The sequence below is a fragment of the Thalia democratica genome, chromosome 2 (genome assembly GCF_965202585.1).
Source record: "Thalia democratica chromosome 2, ktThaDemo2.hap1.1, whole genome shotgun sequence".
Classification (NCBI taxonomy): domain Eukaryota; kingdom Metazoa; phylum Chordata; class Thaliacea; order Salpida; family Salpidae; genus Thalia; species Thalia democratica.
In genome coordinates this window covers 100,170,905-100,191,846 of record NC_139166.1, presented here as the reverse complement: position 1 = coordinate 100,191,846, position 20,942 = coordinate 100,170,905, and the positions used below count along the sequence as shown (strand labels likewise).

At 23.4% G+C, this 20,942-nt stretch overlaps 1 protein-coding gene across 1 annotated transcript; it reads left to right on the top strand.

The window, feature by feature from the left end:
• Window positions 1-67: 67 nt before the first annotated feature.
• On the top strand, window positions 68-18,552 carry LOC145829703 (hyccin-like). The gene is made up of 14 exons (XM_082937559.1): window positions 68-208; window positions 609-696; window positions 2,577-2,758; window positions 3,103-3,322; window positions 5,117-5,224; window positions 6,116-6,258; window positions 8,398-8,551; window positions 13,012-13,156; window positions 13,375-13,476; window positions 14,336-14,387; window positions 14,849-14,970; window positions 15,718-15,785; window positions 17,427-17,559; window positions 18,109-18,552. The coding sequence occupies exons 1-14, from the start codon at window positions 81-83 to the stop codon at window positions 18,366-18,368; spliced, it is 1,905 nt and encodes a 634-aa protein (XP_082793685.1). The 5' UTR covers window positions 68-80; the 3' UTR covers window positions 18,369-18,552.
• Window positions 18,553-20,942: the final 2,390 nt, after the last annotated feature.

Below are 20,942 nucleotides of genomic sequence, written 5' to 3'. Positions count from 1 at the left end.
TGCATAAAGTTTTACATTTATTTTTCAAAATTTACCAAAAAAACAAATTAAAATGTTTAGAATCACATAAAAAATTAAAAATGACAACCAAAAAAGGCCAAAAAAGTAGTCCAACAAAAAATTACGCTGAATTAAGAACAGCTTCTAAAAAGTCTCTCAAAAACGGAGATGTGAAAAGGACGTCATTTTTTGAAGACTTGACAGAAAAGTAAGTAGTAAAATTTATATTTTTAATTTATTTGAAAATCTGTCTATACAAGTTTGAACTTTTGTAAAACTTAAAGAAATTTATTATCAAATTGAACTTATTAAATAACCAAAAATGTTTAAAATAAAAAATACTTTAAAAATTTAAATCATCAATTTAAAATACAAAAAAATTGGATCCTTTAATTGTTTCCTACAAAACACAATTTGAGTACTTTACTCAAGAATAATGATAAAAAAGTGTTTACAAGAGTTTAAAATTGTTTCATAAAGTTTTTTGGACATATTATTTTTCAGTTTATTTTTAGCTAACACTAACAAGCAAAGATGTACTTGTTATAAAAACACAACTACAAGCAACATTTTGTCATTAATTTTTAATAAACATGTTTCGCATGCAGAACAAATTCGTTACTTGATGATGGGAGTCTCACTATAATGCAACATTCGAGAATAATGAAAACTCTGACAAACGAAAAAACTGAAAAAGTTGGTAAAAATTAATTATTATTTTATTGTACTATAATGCAACATTTAAGAATTATGAAAACTTTAACAACTGAAAAAAATGAAAAAGTTAGTACGAAATTACTTACTTTGTTATTTTACTACAACAAAACATTCAAAATTAATTAGTAATATTTACAAATAACATAATAAGAACTTAAATATATTTTACTATTTTTGTTCTAATTTTATTTTTTCGAAGTGTTGACAACCCATAATGTTTGAATAGATTTTTAGTGAAAGTTTAACAATAACAATGCCATATAAATCATAATTATATGTCAGAAACTGAATGTTTTGATGTAAAAATACGTTGACTTAATACTGACTGCAAAATATAAGTTTTTTTTTTTCAGAACTATTATATTGTAATGTTAGCTTTCATTACATGTGTTTACTATTTCTAAAGCGAATTAAAACAATTATAATTATTTTTAAGTTTTGTTATCAACTTTGTATCACTTATAAAACGTTGATAAAAATATTTATGTAAACAAACCAATTAAGTAATGAGCAAAGTAACTGAAAAACAAAATGTTTTTTATTTAAAAAGAGATATATTAGTCTGAAGTATTTTTATTCTCATAGGACTAAAGTTTTAACTAATTTGTTATGCTAGAGTCATATAATCAATACATTTTTATATTAAATTATAAAAAACAAGAAAAATTTTACAAAGATAAAAACTGAAAAAAGTTACATGTAAACTTTTTGAATTTCAGCATACTTTTAAATTAACTTAGTTTACGAGTTTTACAAAATTCATTAGGTTATTAGTTTGTTAAATTTACTATAAGAACAGAATCTTGTTTTAAACATTCAAGTTATATAAAAATAAATAAATACTCTACTACTGTTTTGCCAAGTATGAAACCTTTAAAAAAAATAGTTTGAAGGAAACATATTTTTCTGTATGTAGTTGTAAATACATAAAAATAAATTAAAAAAGTTCCCAAAAATGGTGAAATTTTGGTATAGATAACTCATCTAGGTAAAGTTTGTAAAGAGTTTATGATATAGAATAAAATACATGCTATTTCTAATTTAAACATTGTAGATAATATTTGACAAAATATAGTTTATACATAAAATACTTGACGTTCAGATATTACAAGTCTGCCAAATAGCATAAATACATTTTTAAACATAACTAACTTCAATAATTTATGATACATAATACAGAACATACTAATTCAAATTAGAACATAGTTTAATAAACTTTTCACAAAAAAAAAACTTTTCTTCATTTAAAACACCAGGTAATACAAAACTGTTTGACTGAATACTAAAAGGTATTTATTTTTAAGCGTTTAATAGAACTAAGTTTAACAAACATTTAATTTAGTTGATTTAAAGATAATACTAGACTGGTTAACTGGATACAATACTAAATTGCATAAATACATAGTTTCACATATATAGCTTAAAAAGATATGATATATAATACACAATTACTTATTCAAACTAAACATTGTTTAATAAAACTTTCACAAAACAAAAAACTATATTAACATCTTATTTTTAAACCACTTAGTTAATACAAGAATGGTGGATTGCTTTAAAATTTAATTAAACTTCATTTCTATATATACAAGCTCAAATATAGTTTAATAACCTTCAACAATATAATTGTATAATAATATTTTCAATCAGATAATACAAGATTGGTTGACTGAGTACAAAGTAAAGTTTTTAACAAACTAACATATAGGTATCGTAGTAAAGTTATTTTAATGTTTAAGATAATACAAGATTGGTTGACTGATCATATAACTTAATTAAACTTCATTTCAATATATACAAGCTCAGATATAAAACAATAACCTTTTACAATATAAATATATAATGATGTTTTCATTCAGATAATACAAGATTGGTTAACTGAATACAAGAGCCTTTCAAAAGATCAAAAGTTGAAATATGCAAAGGAGCTCTCGTACGCCGAAATTGCCGCCATCGAGAAATGCTTGTTCACCCGTGACGATGTATTATCCAATCAGATCACTCCGATCTGCCACCAGCTGCTAGAGTTTTTTCGCAGTGAGTTAGTACAAAAAAATTGTTGTAATATAATGCTTTTTTTTTTACTTTGAAAAACGTTCACTTTTAGTTAGATAAGTCTGAGCACAATATAAAGCCATCTAAATAGTACCCATTGAAATAGTAAATGCTTGCTACTTTTAAGTTATAAAAGTGGTTTGTTTTTCAGCAATTTATAGTTGGTGTGTAGAAATTTTTTGCATTAATATATTTACTATCTTATTAAGATCATTATTGCATAAATTTTCAAACTTAATTTACGTATACAGATTTTACAATACTTCACAGAAATACTCATTTTATTTTTTTTTGTAGGTAATTGTTTATCAAGTTTTATACTAACAACAGACACAAACAACTGCGGTTGTACGCGATTGGTTTATTCCCGTGCCTGATTGGCTCATACTACCATCACATCGACCAATCAAATTGGAGTATTTCAACGCTGATACTTTCTATATACCACATGCTGATCGATGAAAAGTGCAAGATGAATTTATCACTTCCGAACAGCGCAACTATTATACCTAACTTGAATGTGAACTCACATTATCATGATTCTAGTAAGGTAAATAATTTTATTATATGTTTGATTTGACTGTATTCCTCTAAAACAGTGCTACAATAATTCCTAGTTTACCAACAGTTTCACATTTTCATTATGCTTTCAAGTTACTACTTTGTTTAATTTTTTTAATTTAATGACTACTTTTTTTCATTATCGTACAGTGCAACTATTGTTTCTAACTTTAACCCGCATTACCATGATGCTTCTAAGGTATAAGTTTGTTAAAATTATTATTTCATAAATAAATTTGTTTATTACAACAAATGTATCTACTATTACTCTATAACAAATTCACACTTGATGCTAGCAAGGTAAATGTTTTGATTTTATTAATAGTTAAATTTAGTTTTGTTCCTACCAAATAATTTATATAACATATACAGCCTTATTGTGTTGTCTGATTAAAATCGCAAAATTTATGTTTATTTATTTATTAGTTAAATTATATATTTTCAAAAGTGTTAGTACTATATTCAAGTTTGAACTAGTTAAATTATTTATTACAAAATATTTAACTGTGTAAAAATTTAATGTACTCAGTCAACCAATCTTCTAATATCTGAGTGATTTAAAATAAGCTGTTAAATATTTATTTTGTATATTTAGATAAATTTTTGTTTTGTGAAAGCTTCTATCAAATCTTCTGATATCAAAGTTTGGTAATGTTTACCTGTAGTTTTGCATTTTAAGGGCCTAGGGGGGGGGAGACAATTTTTTTTTACTTAAAATAACATTGTATCTTATATGAAAACTTAAAGTACAAAATACAAGCCAGTTTTTATAGAATTAAAAAAAAATATTTAACATTTGAGATATTGTAATTTTTATAAAAAGTTTCCGATACAAACGTATGGACCGCAAATTTTTCAACGCCGATTATCTCAGAAATTTAAAAAATCACTAAAAATCTATCTTCTCCTTCAACTTTTGAGCTAAAGACCTCAAGCTTTCAGGAAAGGTTCCTTTTGTAAGTTAAAAGACTTTAAATGTTGGAATTTTGAAAACTTTAAAAAATAAAAGTTTTAGATAAATAAAACAAAAAAATAGGTGGTTTTTTTAAATAAATTTTTATTTTTTAAAATTAAAAAAAAATCCTGTTTTCAATCTTTTTAAAATTTAATAATACACTTACTGTAAAAATTTGAAGAAGATTGCTTAAAAATGAAGGAGAAGATAGATTTTTAGTGAAAGGGTCTTTTTTTTTGCATTTTTAGTTTGCGCCTTCCATTAGGAACTTATTGAGGTTACCGACTTAGATCGCTCATATATCAAAAAATACTTTGAGCTTTTTCAGGCGGTTAAAAATGTCTGATTGCTCAGATAAAACTCTATAAAATAAGAACAACTTGTAAAATCAAGGTGGACCCCCCTATGCCCTTAACTCATTGACTACATATAGTAATTAAACTTCAGTTTTAAATGTAATGTTCTTTTTATATAATTTTTGTTTGTAATATACTTTCTTATTATATCTATTGCTAAACTTTTTTTTATTTTTGTATAAAAATGTAACAGTGATTAGTAAGGAATTAAAAATACTGCAAATATTTTAAAACTAGTATACTTTTATGCTGTAATTTACAACTATTGCAAAACAAATTTGTTCAACTTTCAATGAAGTAATATTGAATCAAATAAATCAAAACCTCTATTGATTAAAAAAATAACTAACTAATTTTTTACAGTTTAATTACTACTTGTTTATCGGGGTTTGAATCATTTTAAGTTTAACAAGATAAATTAAAATAAATTCTTAAAAACTAACCGAATATTTACCATTGTATCTTTGAACAGTATCCTTTTAGTGAGATAATACTGAATCATCCCAAATCTAAACCACAGTTGATAAGAATGAGCCAAGCTGAAATATGTGATGATATAAATGCTTCTAATAGACCTACTGTTAGTTTTATATATGAGTTTTAAACATCTCTATACATGTGTACGATTCATTGAAAATACTTGTATTTTAAGTTAATTGTGTTGAAATAAATGTTTTTTAAATAATTTTTAGATCTATTATAAAAGATAAATATTTAAAAGAATTTGAGTTTATAAAAGAAGTGTACTTTTATTTTCTAGTAAAAATTGTTATGTTAGTGTATTAGTTTATTTAAAAATTAACAGAAAAATGTCGCAAACTGAAAACACAAACATATTTTATTATGAAGACACACAAAAACATTATTTATAGTTTAGAAATATTTGAAATTAGTCTTTGTATTATTTTCTTTATTTATTGTTTTTATTACTTCGTCCTTACATTAATACTAAATGCATAATTATTTAAATATTTTAATTCTTACACTATTACTAGATACATATAAGTTTTTTAATTGCTTACAAATTAAAAAAATATATATATTTGCAGCTATTTTCAACTTTAAGTCAAATGTTGAATTACTTAACATTATTTTAAGTATAAATTTTTATTATTGTGACTTAATGCTATAAAAACTTTAAAGTTTTTTGTTATTGATTATTTTGCAGTTTTAACTTTACCACAATTGTTTTTTTTTTTTTTGTAGTTTGTTTATTTGAATTTAGGTTCTCGGAACTACTTATATGCTAATTTGAAAGTTTTGCAATAAAGTTGTTTAAAGTTTTTCTTGAAGTACTTTTTAAATACTCTTTTTGTAAGTAAAAGATAATGATTTGTTAATTGAGTATCTTTTTTGATTTTATGGTAGTTTTTAGTGATTCGATTATTGAAATTAATACAAACTTTTTTATACTTTGTGTAAATGATACAATAGAAATAAATAATTTAACTCTTTCAAATATTACTTACAGATGTTCGGTTATTTCATGCGAGTATTCAACGATTGGATTAGTGAAATAAACTCAAATTTCTTGGCATCTTTATGTAGGTGCAGCCATTACATAGCTACTTCTGGTTATAAATGGATGAAAATTCATATCGACAACAGTAAATTGTTAGTAATAGTTGTTAGTTTGCCCATAAGATCTTTAAGTAGTGTTTTTAAATGTTAAAAATATTAAAAGAACCTCACTATAAAACATAAAACAGTAAGTTATTAAAATTATCACTGTAGTTATTACAGATAGAGTAGTTCTTTGTTATTGATTATAAATGTTTGTCTTTTGAAATTAAAGTTTTAAAAAATAGTTGTACAGTCTAATTCTAAAAATACTTCAGTCTAAGTTTTTTTTAATCTCAATCTAAAATTTAATTTTATATTATAAACAACTCATAGCAATTTTTTTAGTAGCTAACTAATTTTTATACATTATAAAAGATAAAACAAAGAATAGAATAACAATGTTAAGATTACTAATATGATAAGAAAATTATTATAAACTGTATTAAAAAAATTACAGCTTTAATAAGTACTTTCGATTTAAATTGATTTTTTTATGTACTGGAAGTTAGTTTTATTTTTTCTCAACTCCTTAGAGATTTAGAATAAATTAATTTATTACAGACATAAAACTTTTTTTTTTCTAAATACGATTTTTGGTTTTTAAAAAAAAATTTAAGCTACAAACGTATGTATTAACCCTTAAAATCCGTTTGTTTATTGTCTAAGAAAACAAAAAGATAACTTTGGTTAAGGAAAGAAAAAAAACTTTGGGTAAAATATTCTGTTAGAAATTGTAAATTCGAAGTTTAGTTTTAAATTGGTTTATAAAGTTTTTCATATTATAAGAAGTTTTAGTACAAAAGTTATCAAAATCCAGTTGTTTTTGTATTAATATCAGCATCTCATTTAGCATATTGAAAATAATAAAGTTCGACGCAATTTATCACAGTTCTTAAACTATAACATAAATAATTTTAAACACAGTAACATAAATTAAAACTTTTTGATAACTTAATATTTTTCAACTATTAACTTCCCAAAATTCTTGTTAGATTTGCAAATTTACTATACAAATTTTTAAACTTAGTTTAAGAGCTAATAGCTCAAAAGTTTGGAACATTTACAAAATTGCAATGCCTGTTATTGATCAATACTACTTTTTACGAATCAGTTGAACCATATTGATTATGACTTACTACATCTTCTAGCTGCATATCAATGGTCATTTATCGTTCTACATTATTACTCATACTTAATTCAGATGTTAACTTTAAAGACAATTGTAACTTACAGTTTGAAATAAAACCGGATATAATTAAACAGCAACTAAAAACTTACTTGTTATATACTTTTTTTTTACAAAGCAAATTTTTATTTTTTTTGTGTTTCATAAAGATTCTTACAAATTTCACATTTACAAATTTTCATCAAGTCTTATAATATTATACATCGGTCAGTAACTCAAAAAGTAAGCATTCATAACAATAAAATATTCAGTCAATCATTACTACCTCTTTACAGATCAATTGACCTATATCGATTAATTAAGCCTAACTAGAGTGGCCATTTATCATTTTATATTACAGTTTAAATGATGCTTACTATTGAGTGTAGATCTTAACATGAACTTACAACTTTTTAAACGTGGGTTGACTTTAACAGTTATTTTTTTTATACAAACTCTTTATAAACGCATATATTCTTACTTCAAGAAAATTTTCAAAGATTTTTTTGTATCAGTTCACAGTAAAATATAAGTGATTCTCAAAAACCTATTGTTAAACTCAATTTTATTTATTTTGAGAAAGTTTTTAAATACTTTCTTATTTACCATAGTAGAATCAAAGTGATTCTTATAATTTCATTTTTTTAAAGACCAATAGCAAACCGTAGTATTAAAAAAACTAACCTTAATAAGTTGAAACAAATACATTATACTTTTAATTTTTATATATTAAATTTTATGAATCTTGTTTTTGTATCAGTTCAAAGTAGAATTATAATGACTCTCACAAACTTCATATTAACAGACCAATAGAACATCGCAGAATTCAATTGAAACTTGGTATATTTAAAAACAGTAAAAAATACATTACACTTATATTCTTATAGGTTCTAAAAATAACAATTTAAGATTTTGTTGTGTATCAATATGAATCTTACAAATATAATATTACTTCTCAACAAACCAATAGAATGTTGTTTACAAGTGTAGAATCAATATGATTCTTACAAATGTAATATCAACAGACCAATAGAACACAGAAGAATTCAACTGAAACCGGATGTGGCGTTGCTAATGTTGAAATCGGTCAACTACTCCATATACAACAGTCAGTATAAAGTTGGTCGGAACGCCGTTGAAGCATTCCACTTCACTGCCAAGTTGAAACTTATACCTAGTGTGAGTTTTTTATTTATTAATAAAAATAATAAGCATTTTATTTCACTGCTAAATTGAAACTAGTTCCTAGTGTGAGTTTTTGTTGTAAACTAAAACTAAAATAATAAACATTCCATTTCATTGCTAAATAAAACTTATACCTAGTGTGAGTTTTTTATTTATTATAAAAATAATAAGCATTACACTTCACTGCTAAATTAAAACTTGTACCAAGTGTTAGTTATTATTTATAAATTGAAAGTTACAATTGATAAATATTTCATAAGACTGCCAAATTGAAACTATTCTCAGTGTTATTTATTATTTATGTAAATAAATATGAAACTGAAATTAGTAAGTACTTTTTCTTAAACTACTTTCAAAATATAATTAGTATGTATTTATTTTTGTTGCAGCTAAATTGAAATTAATACAAAGTGTTAGTTTTTAATTGATTTTATTGAAGTTGATATGTGTTTTATTCAATACTTTATTGAAGCTTATCCAAAAAGTTAGTTTGTATTTGTTGTTGATAAAATTAATAAATATTTCATAAGACTGCTAAATTGAAACGTATTTCCAATATCAAGTTTTGTTAAAATATAACACTGTTCGAACTTTTTTATCTTTTGTAACCTTTTATTTTTCTTTTTTAGTTTACTTACCTAATGTAACGAGCTTAAGTTTAAAAAAGATTGTTTATACATATAAAAGTCAATATATACTGCAGTAAATAAACATCTAACGTTTAAAAAGTAATCAATTAGCGTTAAAAGCTTCCTTAAGTAAAAACAAGGAAAACTCTTTTTGTATAATTTAATGTGGTTGGTATTGAGTTTCACTGTTAATATTTTAATTTTTAATGATAATGGAAAGTTTATTAAATCAGTATCTTAATTTTTAATGTGTTTATATACTCTAATGGCTTTAAAGAAAACTATTTTTCATGAATAGTTTGCAAACTATTTAGTACAAAATATAAGTTATTTGTGAAAAATTCAATATTTTCAAGAAGTAAAAAACTTAGTTTTACAACAAATCACCAAAATTTTATTTTTTACTAATTTTTCACCAAATTCCTCAACAAAATACATTATTCACGAAAAAAAAGTTTCACACTAATCGAGTATTTTGTACTCAATTTTTAATGTATTTTACAAACAGTTTCTGTTTAAAAAATAAATAATTTAGTACAACATATAAATAATTAATTAAGGAAATAAGATTTTAAACAACGGTACAAAGTTGTTATAAACCATATGCTTTTGTTCAGTCATAAAATATTTCTCATTTTAAACTTATTCTGTGTAAAAACTTAAATGATTATTTTGTACTAAATATAGTTAATGAAATTTATTAAATTATTAGACTTACATTTAATGTTACTAAGTTAGGTCGTATTACAGTTTAAAATGTTATTAGTGTAAACATTTTTTGTATAAAAAAGTAAATAACTAATTTTTTTAAGCTATTAATAGCCAATATAGATAAAAAAGTCCTAAATCAGGGGTCGGCAAACTGCGGCCCTCAAAGCCAAAACTTGTGGCCCGCGAGCTACTTTTTAGCGTAAAAAAAAATTCTAAAAAATTTAAAAGTTAACGGTTTTGCAACTAAAGCTTAAAATTAGACTTTTAATTTTATAAATACCTATTTAAGGTGCTATTTTACTGCTTAATTTGTTATATTTTTTGTTTTAAATAGTATTTTTCTAATTATTACTATATTTGTTTTTGAATAACTGCGGCCCTCGACGACTTATTTCTAAAAAGTGCGGCCCGCGAGCAATTTTCTCTGCGAAAATTGGCCCGCGAGTTACAAAAGGCTGCCGACCCCTGTCCTAAATACTAGCTCAATATATTAAAAGCTAATGGAATATAAATAAAATATACAGCTAACTTTAATTTTGATCTAATATGTTTAGTCTACATTCCATGTGTTTGTTTATTCCTTTTTAATTTATTATGAAAATCGTTAATGGAGTTCCCATGTATGCACACAAATTAAGTTTCCATAGGGAAAAAGTAAAATTTTGCTCTTTTAAAGTAGCAAATTAACTGTAAATGAGGCGCATTAGGCTAAAATTGTTTTTTAACATTTCTTTCTCTTTAAATAATTTTTGTTATAGATTTTTATTTGCTTAAATAACGGTTTAACTAAAACTTTCTTAAAATTTAGAGGTTGTATAAAAATAATAGACAGTTTAATTAAATTAATATGGGTAGAAAATAAAACTAAGTAATTTATATGAATACTTTATTTTATTTCTCTTAAAATGCACTGAAAAAAGATTCACGAGTAAATTTAAAAACAATTAAATTGAGTTTTTATTGATTATTCGACTTAATTACCAAAATTCACTGTTCTCTTTTTAACCTTCACAAAGAGTCTTGTTTGTACTTAAACAAAACCTTGCTTCTCTATTTAAAATTAAAGCTTTTGTTTTACCACAACGATTTTTTATCAACTTTACTTGAAATTTTAAAGTAAAAATTAGTAAATAAATAGTTTTTTTCATGTTTTTCTTAATAGCTTTGCAAAAAAAAAATCTAAGGAGTTTAATTTCAAATATTGCTTTAACATTTATGTTCAATTTATAAGTCTTTGCTATTTATAAAAATTTAAACAAAAATACATTTTCCCTTTAAATTTTTAATTTAACAGTAGGTTTTTGCTAGGAATCACAAAACTTATCTCATCTCTAAAAGTCAATAAAACCAAAATATTTTCAATCAAATTATTTTCTTAAACAAACGTAATCTCTTTGAGACAAGTAAAAGGTTACATTTATAAAGATTGTATTTTTACAATACGTACTTTGTGTTTAAAACAAAATATTCTTTTTAATGTAACTAATGAGAAGGTTGATAATTTTAGTTTTAGAACTAGAACTAATAATTTTTCATGACTTTTAAATGACAAAGTAAATTAACGTAATTTTTTACCAAAATTTTAAATCTAATATTATAAAGTGTATATATTATAAATTGAAATAGTTATTAAAAAAAATTTAAACAATGGGTTTCTTGGATAAGTGTTGAAAAATTTATTTTATAGTTTAAAAAACGTCGTTTTACGATGATATTTTAGTTATTTTTTAAATAAGTTAACAATACAATTTACATTGTATTTATATCAAAAATAATTTTTATGCTTATATATTTTTGATTTAAACTATATTTAACTCTTTATATATTGTTACAACTTGATATTAATACATTTATATTATTTATAATTATACATTAATATAACTGCTCAACTCTTTCTTATTAGAAAATAAATTTTAAGTGTGTGTTTTAGAAAATCAAACAATTATATTTTGTTTTTACGTTATACCTTAATACAAATAACAAAATAAAAGTTTCTTGTATTCAATAAATTCATAAACACTAGTTTTAAAAGCAAATAAGTAGACATTCACACTTAAGTGTATGAAATTGAAATATTTCTTTGAAGTAGTTTTTATTAAATCGATTTTATCGATGTTTTTCACCTTGGCTTCAAGAGAATCACAAATAAAAAGTTCACAAACAAAACACATTGAAATAATTGTTAACTCTAGAAATAAATAAAACATATGTGTACATTTGTTTTTAACTTTATTTTTCTTTCAGCTTAAATGACTTACCTATCAGTTAATAATTTTCAAGTTTTCTGGGAGGTTTTAATTAAAATTAAAGTCTTTTAATTTTTTTATACACTTTTAAATTTTTATGTTTACAAACTTTAAACAAGACTATTTGAAAACTAATTAAAGCATGCAAATGCTGCATAATTATTCAAAACTATTTTTTAAAATAGTTTAAAATTAGCTGTAGTTGAAATTTAATTTCGATAAGGTAGTTAGGCACTTTTCTTTTTTAGGGATAAATATAGTAATTTACAAATTGTGATTCACATATTTTTGAATTCTTTCCAAGAAATAAACAATACCAAATTTTATTTTCCTAAAGTTAAGACATTCTATGAATAAATATTTAACTGTTTTATTTCAAATCAAATACCCTTTTTACAGATTATGGTTATGTCTGAGTGTATTTTGGACAATTTATAAAATTTTATATCAAAAATTAACATAATTATTGAAAAAATATGTATAATCTTGTGTTTATTTTACTTACAGATTATGGTGATGTGTTTAATAAAATAGTTTTTGTTTGTTAATCTAACATAGTAGTTGATAAAATTATTTAATACAATTTTTTATTGGCAATAGAGAAATGATAAAATTTAACCATACAAATCACTGTAGTTATAAATGAAGTAGAATACATTCTAAGATATATTTAACAAATGGTACATTTGCATTAAATAGGGATAATTAACTATTCAAAATAATATTTTATTTTAAAACAATAAACAATTACTTTACAGATAATGGTGATGTGTGAATGTATACTTGACAATTTGAACATTGAAACAAATATAAGTATATAGTAACATATAAAACAAATAGAATATATCAGTATTTATTTTTTTTACAGATAATGGTAATGTGTGAATGCATACTTGACAACCTTAATATTGAAACCAATATGACGTCACTTAGAATCAGCCACACAAATTCCAGCATCAAACTGAACAATACACCAAGATTACAGAGGGCTAATTCGCATATGAAAACCACTGGTAATTAAAAAGTTTTTCATAGTTAAATTTTCAATAATACTAGTATCAACCTTTTTAAAACCAATTTATGGTCTTAATATTTTTTGAAAAAGATTAACTTTTTGTTGGTGTGCTTATGATAAATAAACAATCCAGAATTTGTTAAATTTTGAAAACAAAAAAAAATAGTAGAACGAGACTTCGCTACAACACAGATTAATAAATAAATATATTTTAAGGTATCACTATGCAGTCCATCAAGCATCACAAATGGAATCATTTCAACGAAGAAGTTTCAGCGGATTATATGCCAAGTAGACTTGAAGTTAATGAAATGCAAGGTTAATTATACTTACACTAGTTAAATTTTTATACTAAATAAATAACTAGTTGTTGTGTAAAGAACAATGGTAATTAATTGTATGCCGTCAAGACTTATGTATGCCTTTATTAAATATTACTTTATATAGTTTGTTGTATGTGTTAAATATATTCAAAGTAGGGTTGATTTTGCACAAAATTAAAAACAAAGTAAATATGTTATATGTTAATAATTTACAATTGTGAAATTTTTATACAATATATTGCCTAGTAGGATTGATGCAGTACAAGCTGAAATACAAAGTAAATACATTACGACATAGTGTTAAGTATCAATTAACAATGTAGTAATTAATATGTAGTAAAATAAATGTATACTATATGAAGTTAATCTAAATATTTTGTAAGGAAAAATGTACTTATCAAAACAGTTAAATATTTTTCAGTTTACTTAAGTAATTTAAGGTTTTTAGACTAGTATATACATTTTAGTATTATTTCGTACTTACTTTTATAATTTAATATATTTATGTATTATATGTGTTTGTTAAAAAAGTTGCATAAATAAAAGCAATGTTGTTTTGAAGAAATTTGATCTAATAATTGCCACTTTACTTTAAAATTATAATCGTTAAGTAGTATAAAATTTTATTTAAAAACCTAATTGATGTTTACTTTTGCAATTAAGTCGACCGAATTGCAGTTAGTTGTTTATAGCTTTATCTTAAATGAAATAATACTTGATCATTTAATTTTACATTTATTTAGTTTATAACTACGTTTTTACTTAATGTAATAAATTTAATGTTTTTATTTAATGCATTCTCGTAAGTAGAGTGTTTTTTAAATTTATAAATTTTATAGTATTGGTTTTAACAGGGTCTTCAAAGTCCAATAAAGCACTTGACGAAGTCACTATAAGATTAGACAAGTGAGTTACAAACTATCATTTGTTTGGTTGAAATTGTTTTTAACTTGGCTTACTTATGAAGTTTCTTGACAAGTAGTATTTAATTACGTTACTTTAAATTAAATTTAAATTTAAATTAAAAAACAATAAAAGCTTATCTTGGCTATAATATCATAACCTTGGTTAATTAAAAAAAATTGAGGTATTACTTTGTCCATTTTTCTAACAGTAAAAAAAATAGTTATTTATTATATGTTATATATATATGAGTAAAGTATTAATAGTTATGTTTTTTGCACACTTATTTTAGTTATAACACTTTAATTGGTTCTAATAAAGTTTGAACAAAATAAAAATATATTTTGTTTTTTAAATTAATTTTTTACTTAACAAATAATTCCAATAAAAAAACTTAGTATTTAATTATTACAAAACAACTTAGTACTTTGTATTATTTTAATATTAACATGTTACTTATACAGTAGCCACAATGCGAGTGTAGAAAAATCCCCTTCTACGAAAAGATCTTCCAATTTGAAGAGCAAATTTAAAAAGCAGAGCATTTCGAATGTGATACCAAATTTAAAAGCCAAACTTGAAAATAGTTAGTATTAGTAATAATGTTTAAAAAAAATACATTTAAAAAGCAGAGCATTTCGAATGTGATACCGAATTTGAAAGCTAAGCTTGAAAACAGTTAGTCTCAGTGATATTATTTGAAATAAATAAATTTAAAAAGCAGAGCATTTCAAATGTGATACCAAATTTGAAAGCCAAACTGGAAAACAGTTAGTAATAGTTACTTAAAAAAAAAACATTTTAAAAGCAAATTATTTACGTGTAATACCTAATCTCAGGACTAAACTTTAAAATTGTATGCTGTACTTATTTGAATAAAAAAATTCAACTGTTGCATATAGATATTATTCAAATTCTAAAAACTGTGATTTAAAAAGTTAGTTTAGTAAAAACTGTAAGTCTATTCGTGTCAAAGCATAAATTTAAGTTTTAGATTAATCGTTATAAAAAAAACTTAAAATTAAAGTTTTGATATTCTTCTGATGTGAACATGTTTATAAAGAAATTTTACAGTCTGTTATATTGTTTTTAGTACATTTTTTTTTCTAACTGTAAATTTGCATTTTGTTTTCCTTATGCTATGATGTATTGCAAAGGTCAGTTCTTGACTTGAAATAAGTCACTTGTTTAAACTTTAAAGCTTTGAATATTTAAAGAAGATTGTTTATATACGTATATGAAAACTAATCTAATACAAATTTATGTATGTATAAAATGATACCCCTGTTTTATATCGATAATTAAGTTTATTAAAGTGTTTCTATTTTTGTAGGTGATGTAACAAAGAACTTCAGATTAAGTAAAACAAAAAGTGACAGCAACGCTAATGAAGGAAAAAAGGTTTACATTCGATTATGTGTTGTTATAAATTTTAAAAACTATAATTTGATAACAATAAAATATATTGGCAGTGATGCATTTTATATAGAAGTTTATAATGCCTAAAGTTTTTATTTTAATATTTATTATGTTTAAAACTATTTAATTTTTTTTGGCTTAAACTGTCTTTTTTAAAAAGCTATCTAAACTGTCGGTAGAATAGTAAAATTAGAATAATAATAACTGTCGGTAAGTAATTAATATTTGTTATTAAGTATTTAGTTTGAACTTCCGGTTTTGTGTATAGCAACTGAAAATTTTTAAGAGCTTTTCATACTTAAATTGTTTAAAACTTTGTTTCTAAAATAATGGTTAATTACATAATATATTGCAGAATGTTTTTTGTAAACATATTATCAAGTTACAAGTTATTAATCACCTTTCCTTCTTTTATAAAGTTTCAAAAATTTTTTTTAGTATTTAAGTACAAGGTAGAATGTATTCAATTCATTATATAGTTGTAGCTTTTACACTACAAACGTATTATCAAAACATATTTAAAGAACTTATTAAGAAAGAAATTTTTTAAATAGTTAATCTTATAAGCTTTTGTTGTATAATTGTTATAATTTATAAATAAAACTCAGATAGTTTGACCTAGATAATTACATAATACACGAAAAATACTTAGAGTGATGTAAAACTAAAGTCTTTAAATCTTAACTTTAGTTTTAAAATTTCAATCCCTAATAAATTTTAATTCATTAGAACCCAAATTTTGAAACATTTATTTGATTTTATTATCTTTAAATAACATTATATATAGTAAAAGTTTTAAATACGTTTCATATTTTAAAAGTCAAATTAATCACATTGTATAACTCCGGTAGAAAAATATATAATTAAGTCCATAGGGGGGGTGGGTCCAACACTTTTTTTACAAAAATAACTTTGGCTTTTATATGAAAGCTTTAAGTACAAACTACAAGTCAGTTTTTATAGAACTCAAAAATATCATTTAATTTTTGAGATATTTTATATTTTGTAAAAAGTTTTCGATGCAAACGTATGGACCGGAAATTTTTAAATTCACTAAAAATCTATCTCCTCCTTCATTTTTTAAGCAATCTTCTTCAAATTTCTAGAAAATGTTCCTTATATTGTAAAAAACAAACATTTCTTATGAATTTAAATAATCTAAAAAAATTAAAATTTTATGACAAAGTTAAAAAAAAAAGTTTTTTTTAAATTTAAGGTATTTTAATTAAAAATTTTGAAGTCTAAAGTAACGTATTTTTTTTATTGTATAATTATTAGACAGTGAAAGTTTGAAGAAGATTGCTTGAAAAATTTACGAGGAGATCGATTTTGGATAAGATAGTCTTTTTTCGTTGTTTTAGTTTTCCCTTCCCATAAGGAACCCATTATGTGGCCCGAATTCGACTGATCATATCTAAAAAAAATAATTTGAATTTTTTTAAACGGTAAAAATCAACTTGAAGCTTATTAAATACTCTATAAAATGACATCAACTTGTAAAAAACATGGCTTACCCCCTAATGGCCTTAAATTGGTTAAATGATTTATATAAATTGGATTCATCACATTATATTTCCCCTGTACATTAAAATAAATAATACGATATTAATATTTTTTTTTCAGAAATCAAATTCATCACATTGTATTCCTCCAGTTGATCAAATTATTATCGAAGATGGGAAATCACCGAATGGGAAAAAATCACCGAAAGTTAATAAAAAGAACAGCGCGCATTCCTCATATGACATTAATAAAGGTTTGTTTACACTTGTAAAATTTACCTTACTTTGATTACAAGTGCTTCCAAGTAATTTGGTTAGTTTGAGTAGACAAAACTTTGTAAAATTGGTTTTGTAAAGTAGTTTTCATATTTTATATACTTAAAACTTAGTCGCCTATCTATTATCCCGAAAAATAGCAAGTAATGTAAATGATCATGCATTTAATAGTTTGCTTTAAACAGTTTTTCAGTTTGCTGTTAAATTATATCTATTAAACTCTCAAAAAATTCAGTCTATCGAAGGCTTGTGGTCTGATGATCGAATTGGTATGATCAACCCTTTTGTTAACATGAGCTTGTCTCAATTCATACGAAAGTCCAGGCTTTTGCTCTGCAGACTTTCGCCAATCTTTTTATTGATTGTATTGAACTCCCAATGAATAACAATAACCTACAATGTTACTACTATACTGTGTTTTGCGAGGCCAACAAAATTATCTAAAATATCAATTCGATCATGTATCGTTCTTATTTAATCACTAATTATCTTTCAATATAATTAATCTTACAATAAATAAATCACAGGCCTGAAAATCAACGGATCATCTCCGAGATCCTCCTCCAAGAAGAAGAAGCGGCCCTCGTCAATCAGCCTCAACAAGATGAGTCCCTCCTCGGTCACCGAAACCGACTTGCTTCTGCAAGAGGGGAATTCCCACAAAAAGAAGGGCAACTCCCTCAACAGAGGATTGATGGGAAATTCCCTGGTTGGAGAAATTTCGCCGCAATGCGATAATTTGCTGTTCGCGGACGAGGATTTGAGTGGAGATGATACGAGATTGTAGAAAATCAATTAATAAAAAAAAATTTATTATAAATTATTTTTTAATACGAGATTGTAATAATAAGTTAATATAGAGTATTTTAAGTTATTTGTTAAATTATTAGGAAGTTAAATAATTATGCTTTTTTTTAATATTTTTGTTTGTGTTTTCACTGTATTTTAAATAGAAACAGCTTACAACTATGTTACACAAAGTCTAAAAAAGTTAACTTTATATTAAAAAGAATTTTAAATTTTTTCATGGTTATATCAAAATTTACCTTTAATAAAGCAAAACTTTAAAATATTGACTTTTGAAACAGACTAATTTCTGAGTACTTTCCTAGTCTACTAAAAAAATGAAATATATATGACCTTAATAATTCTTTGATTTTTTACGAGACCATTAAGTTTCTTTCGAATTTAAAAATCTGATATGTTTTTAGATATTTTAACGAACGAAAGTTGTTCTTTTAAAAATATTAAATTAAGTTAAATTCTTTATAAAGTAGTGTGCTCTAGTCAGTTTTTAAACATGTGTTTTTATTAAACTTCAAAAAAAAAAAACAATAGGTTCTTAATATTTAAAAACTAATAAACAATGTTGAAAATTGCAAGTAAATTTGATACATTTATAATGTTTTTATGCTTATATGACAATAAAAATTTTTATATTTTAAGTGCAATTAGTTTACATCAAAATTTCTTTCTATTTCCTTTTTAATTACTATTTTATTTTTCTCTTGCTATATATGCATCACACTTAACCCTTGCTAAAGTTATTTTAATATTTCATGCTATTTACTAAACTGTTTTATTTTTTTTTCAATTACACTTTCACCAAAACTAATTACTTAATGCCAATTTGATTTCTGCTGTATTTATCCACATACTAATTAAGTTTTTAAAGACTAATTTTGTAAAAACAATTTTAATTCTTCTTTTAAATTTAATTTTATTATTATGGTGTTGTAAATTTTTGAAGGGTTTTAGAAATTTATTCTTCAACTAAAAGTTTGAAATTTATGCATTTCAAGGTACTGAGAAATGTTCACTGTATTTTATTTTCATTTTTATGTGTAGTTTTATTGCAAACCTTAAGTTAATAAAAATAAGTTAATTAAAATTTTTAATAATTTTCTGTTTTTCTATTCTATACCTAAAATAAATAACTTTTTTTTGATGAATTTCAATTTACATTTTGAATAAAACAGTTACACGATTTATAATGTGTTTGTATTTTGTTTTTTAATTTTTTAAAGTTATGTCATGAAAAGTTAGTAAATGTCTCAATATAATTTGTTTTAAACCTAATTTATTCATTACTAGTGAAATTTTCAAAAAAAACCGCTAAAAACTAATAGTTAATATCAGTGGTTTTGAAAACTTTAAAAAGTTCTTTGTACAGTACATACATACATTGAAAACTTAATCTTTCAAGTTATATTATCTTTAATAGTATTTGAAAAACTAAAACAGATTTGTTTTAAGACTGTTAGCTTTTTAAATGGAACAAATAAAAAATAAGCTTACTTATAAATATCTCATTCATTTTTTACGCAAGAGACACACTTTAATAAAAACAAATCTTTCATAATTCAGTTAGTTTGTAAGCTCATTAGGATACAATTTATTGTAACCATAAGTATTTATAATGTGCTAAAGTTTATAAATCATTGAGCTCATCTACTGTTTTATTTAATATGTTTTTTATTCTTAGTACAAAGATATATACATTTTTTTAAATTTTGTTCTTGGTACATTAAGTTTTACAAAAAGGTTTTACACCTTGAATTATAAGTGCTTATTTAGTTAATAACTTTTTTTTTATATAAAACTTGTTCTGAAATAGTACTTAAAGTTTTTTTAAAACGAAACAGGCCAAATATATGAAAATAAAATTTATCAACTCAGTAAGTTCAGTTTACAGTTTAGAAACTACCTTAATTAAAACTTAAAAAATAGTTTAAGAAAGTAATCCTAAATTTGATATTTCATATTAGGCTGCTCATAAAAATTATAAGCAAACTAGTTTTTATCATAAAAAAACTTAACATAAATGTCTATAAAAAGTATTAAGTTTCCATCTGTGTATATCTATTTTTAGTCATAAAAAATTACTTAAGAAAATTACGATGAAAATTAAGACGATTTTAAATACTGTAGCAGATTAGTAAAAACTAAGATATAAAGTTCTCAAATTTAAAGTGTATATATATATTGCAGTATACAACAAATAGTCATAAAAGAATAAACAATTGTAAAACATGTTCTAAACTCAAAAAAGACCAACTGAGAAATCTTATGATTACATTAAAGCAAAAAACGTTATGAATTTTTTACAAGTTTAAAGATGCATATGAATATAAATTATATTTGAATTTAAAAAGGCATCAAACCTTGTAACTTATATATTAACTAGTTGCTACTTGAATCAGATACTTAATTAAAAAGTTTAATTTATAATATTCTGTGTTGCACTTGGTGCTTACTTAGTTAATCTGCTTTTACTAATCTGCTAGAAAATACTTTTATTGAAGGTCTCAAATAACCTGTATGTTTTTACAGAAATAATAGAAGATGCAAAAAAAACTTT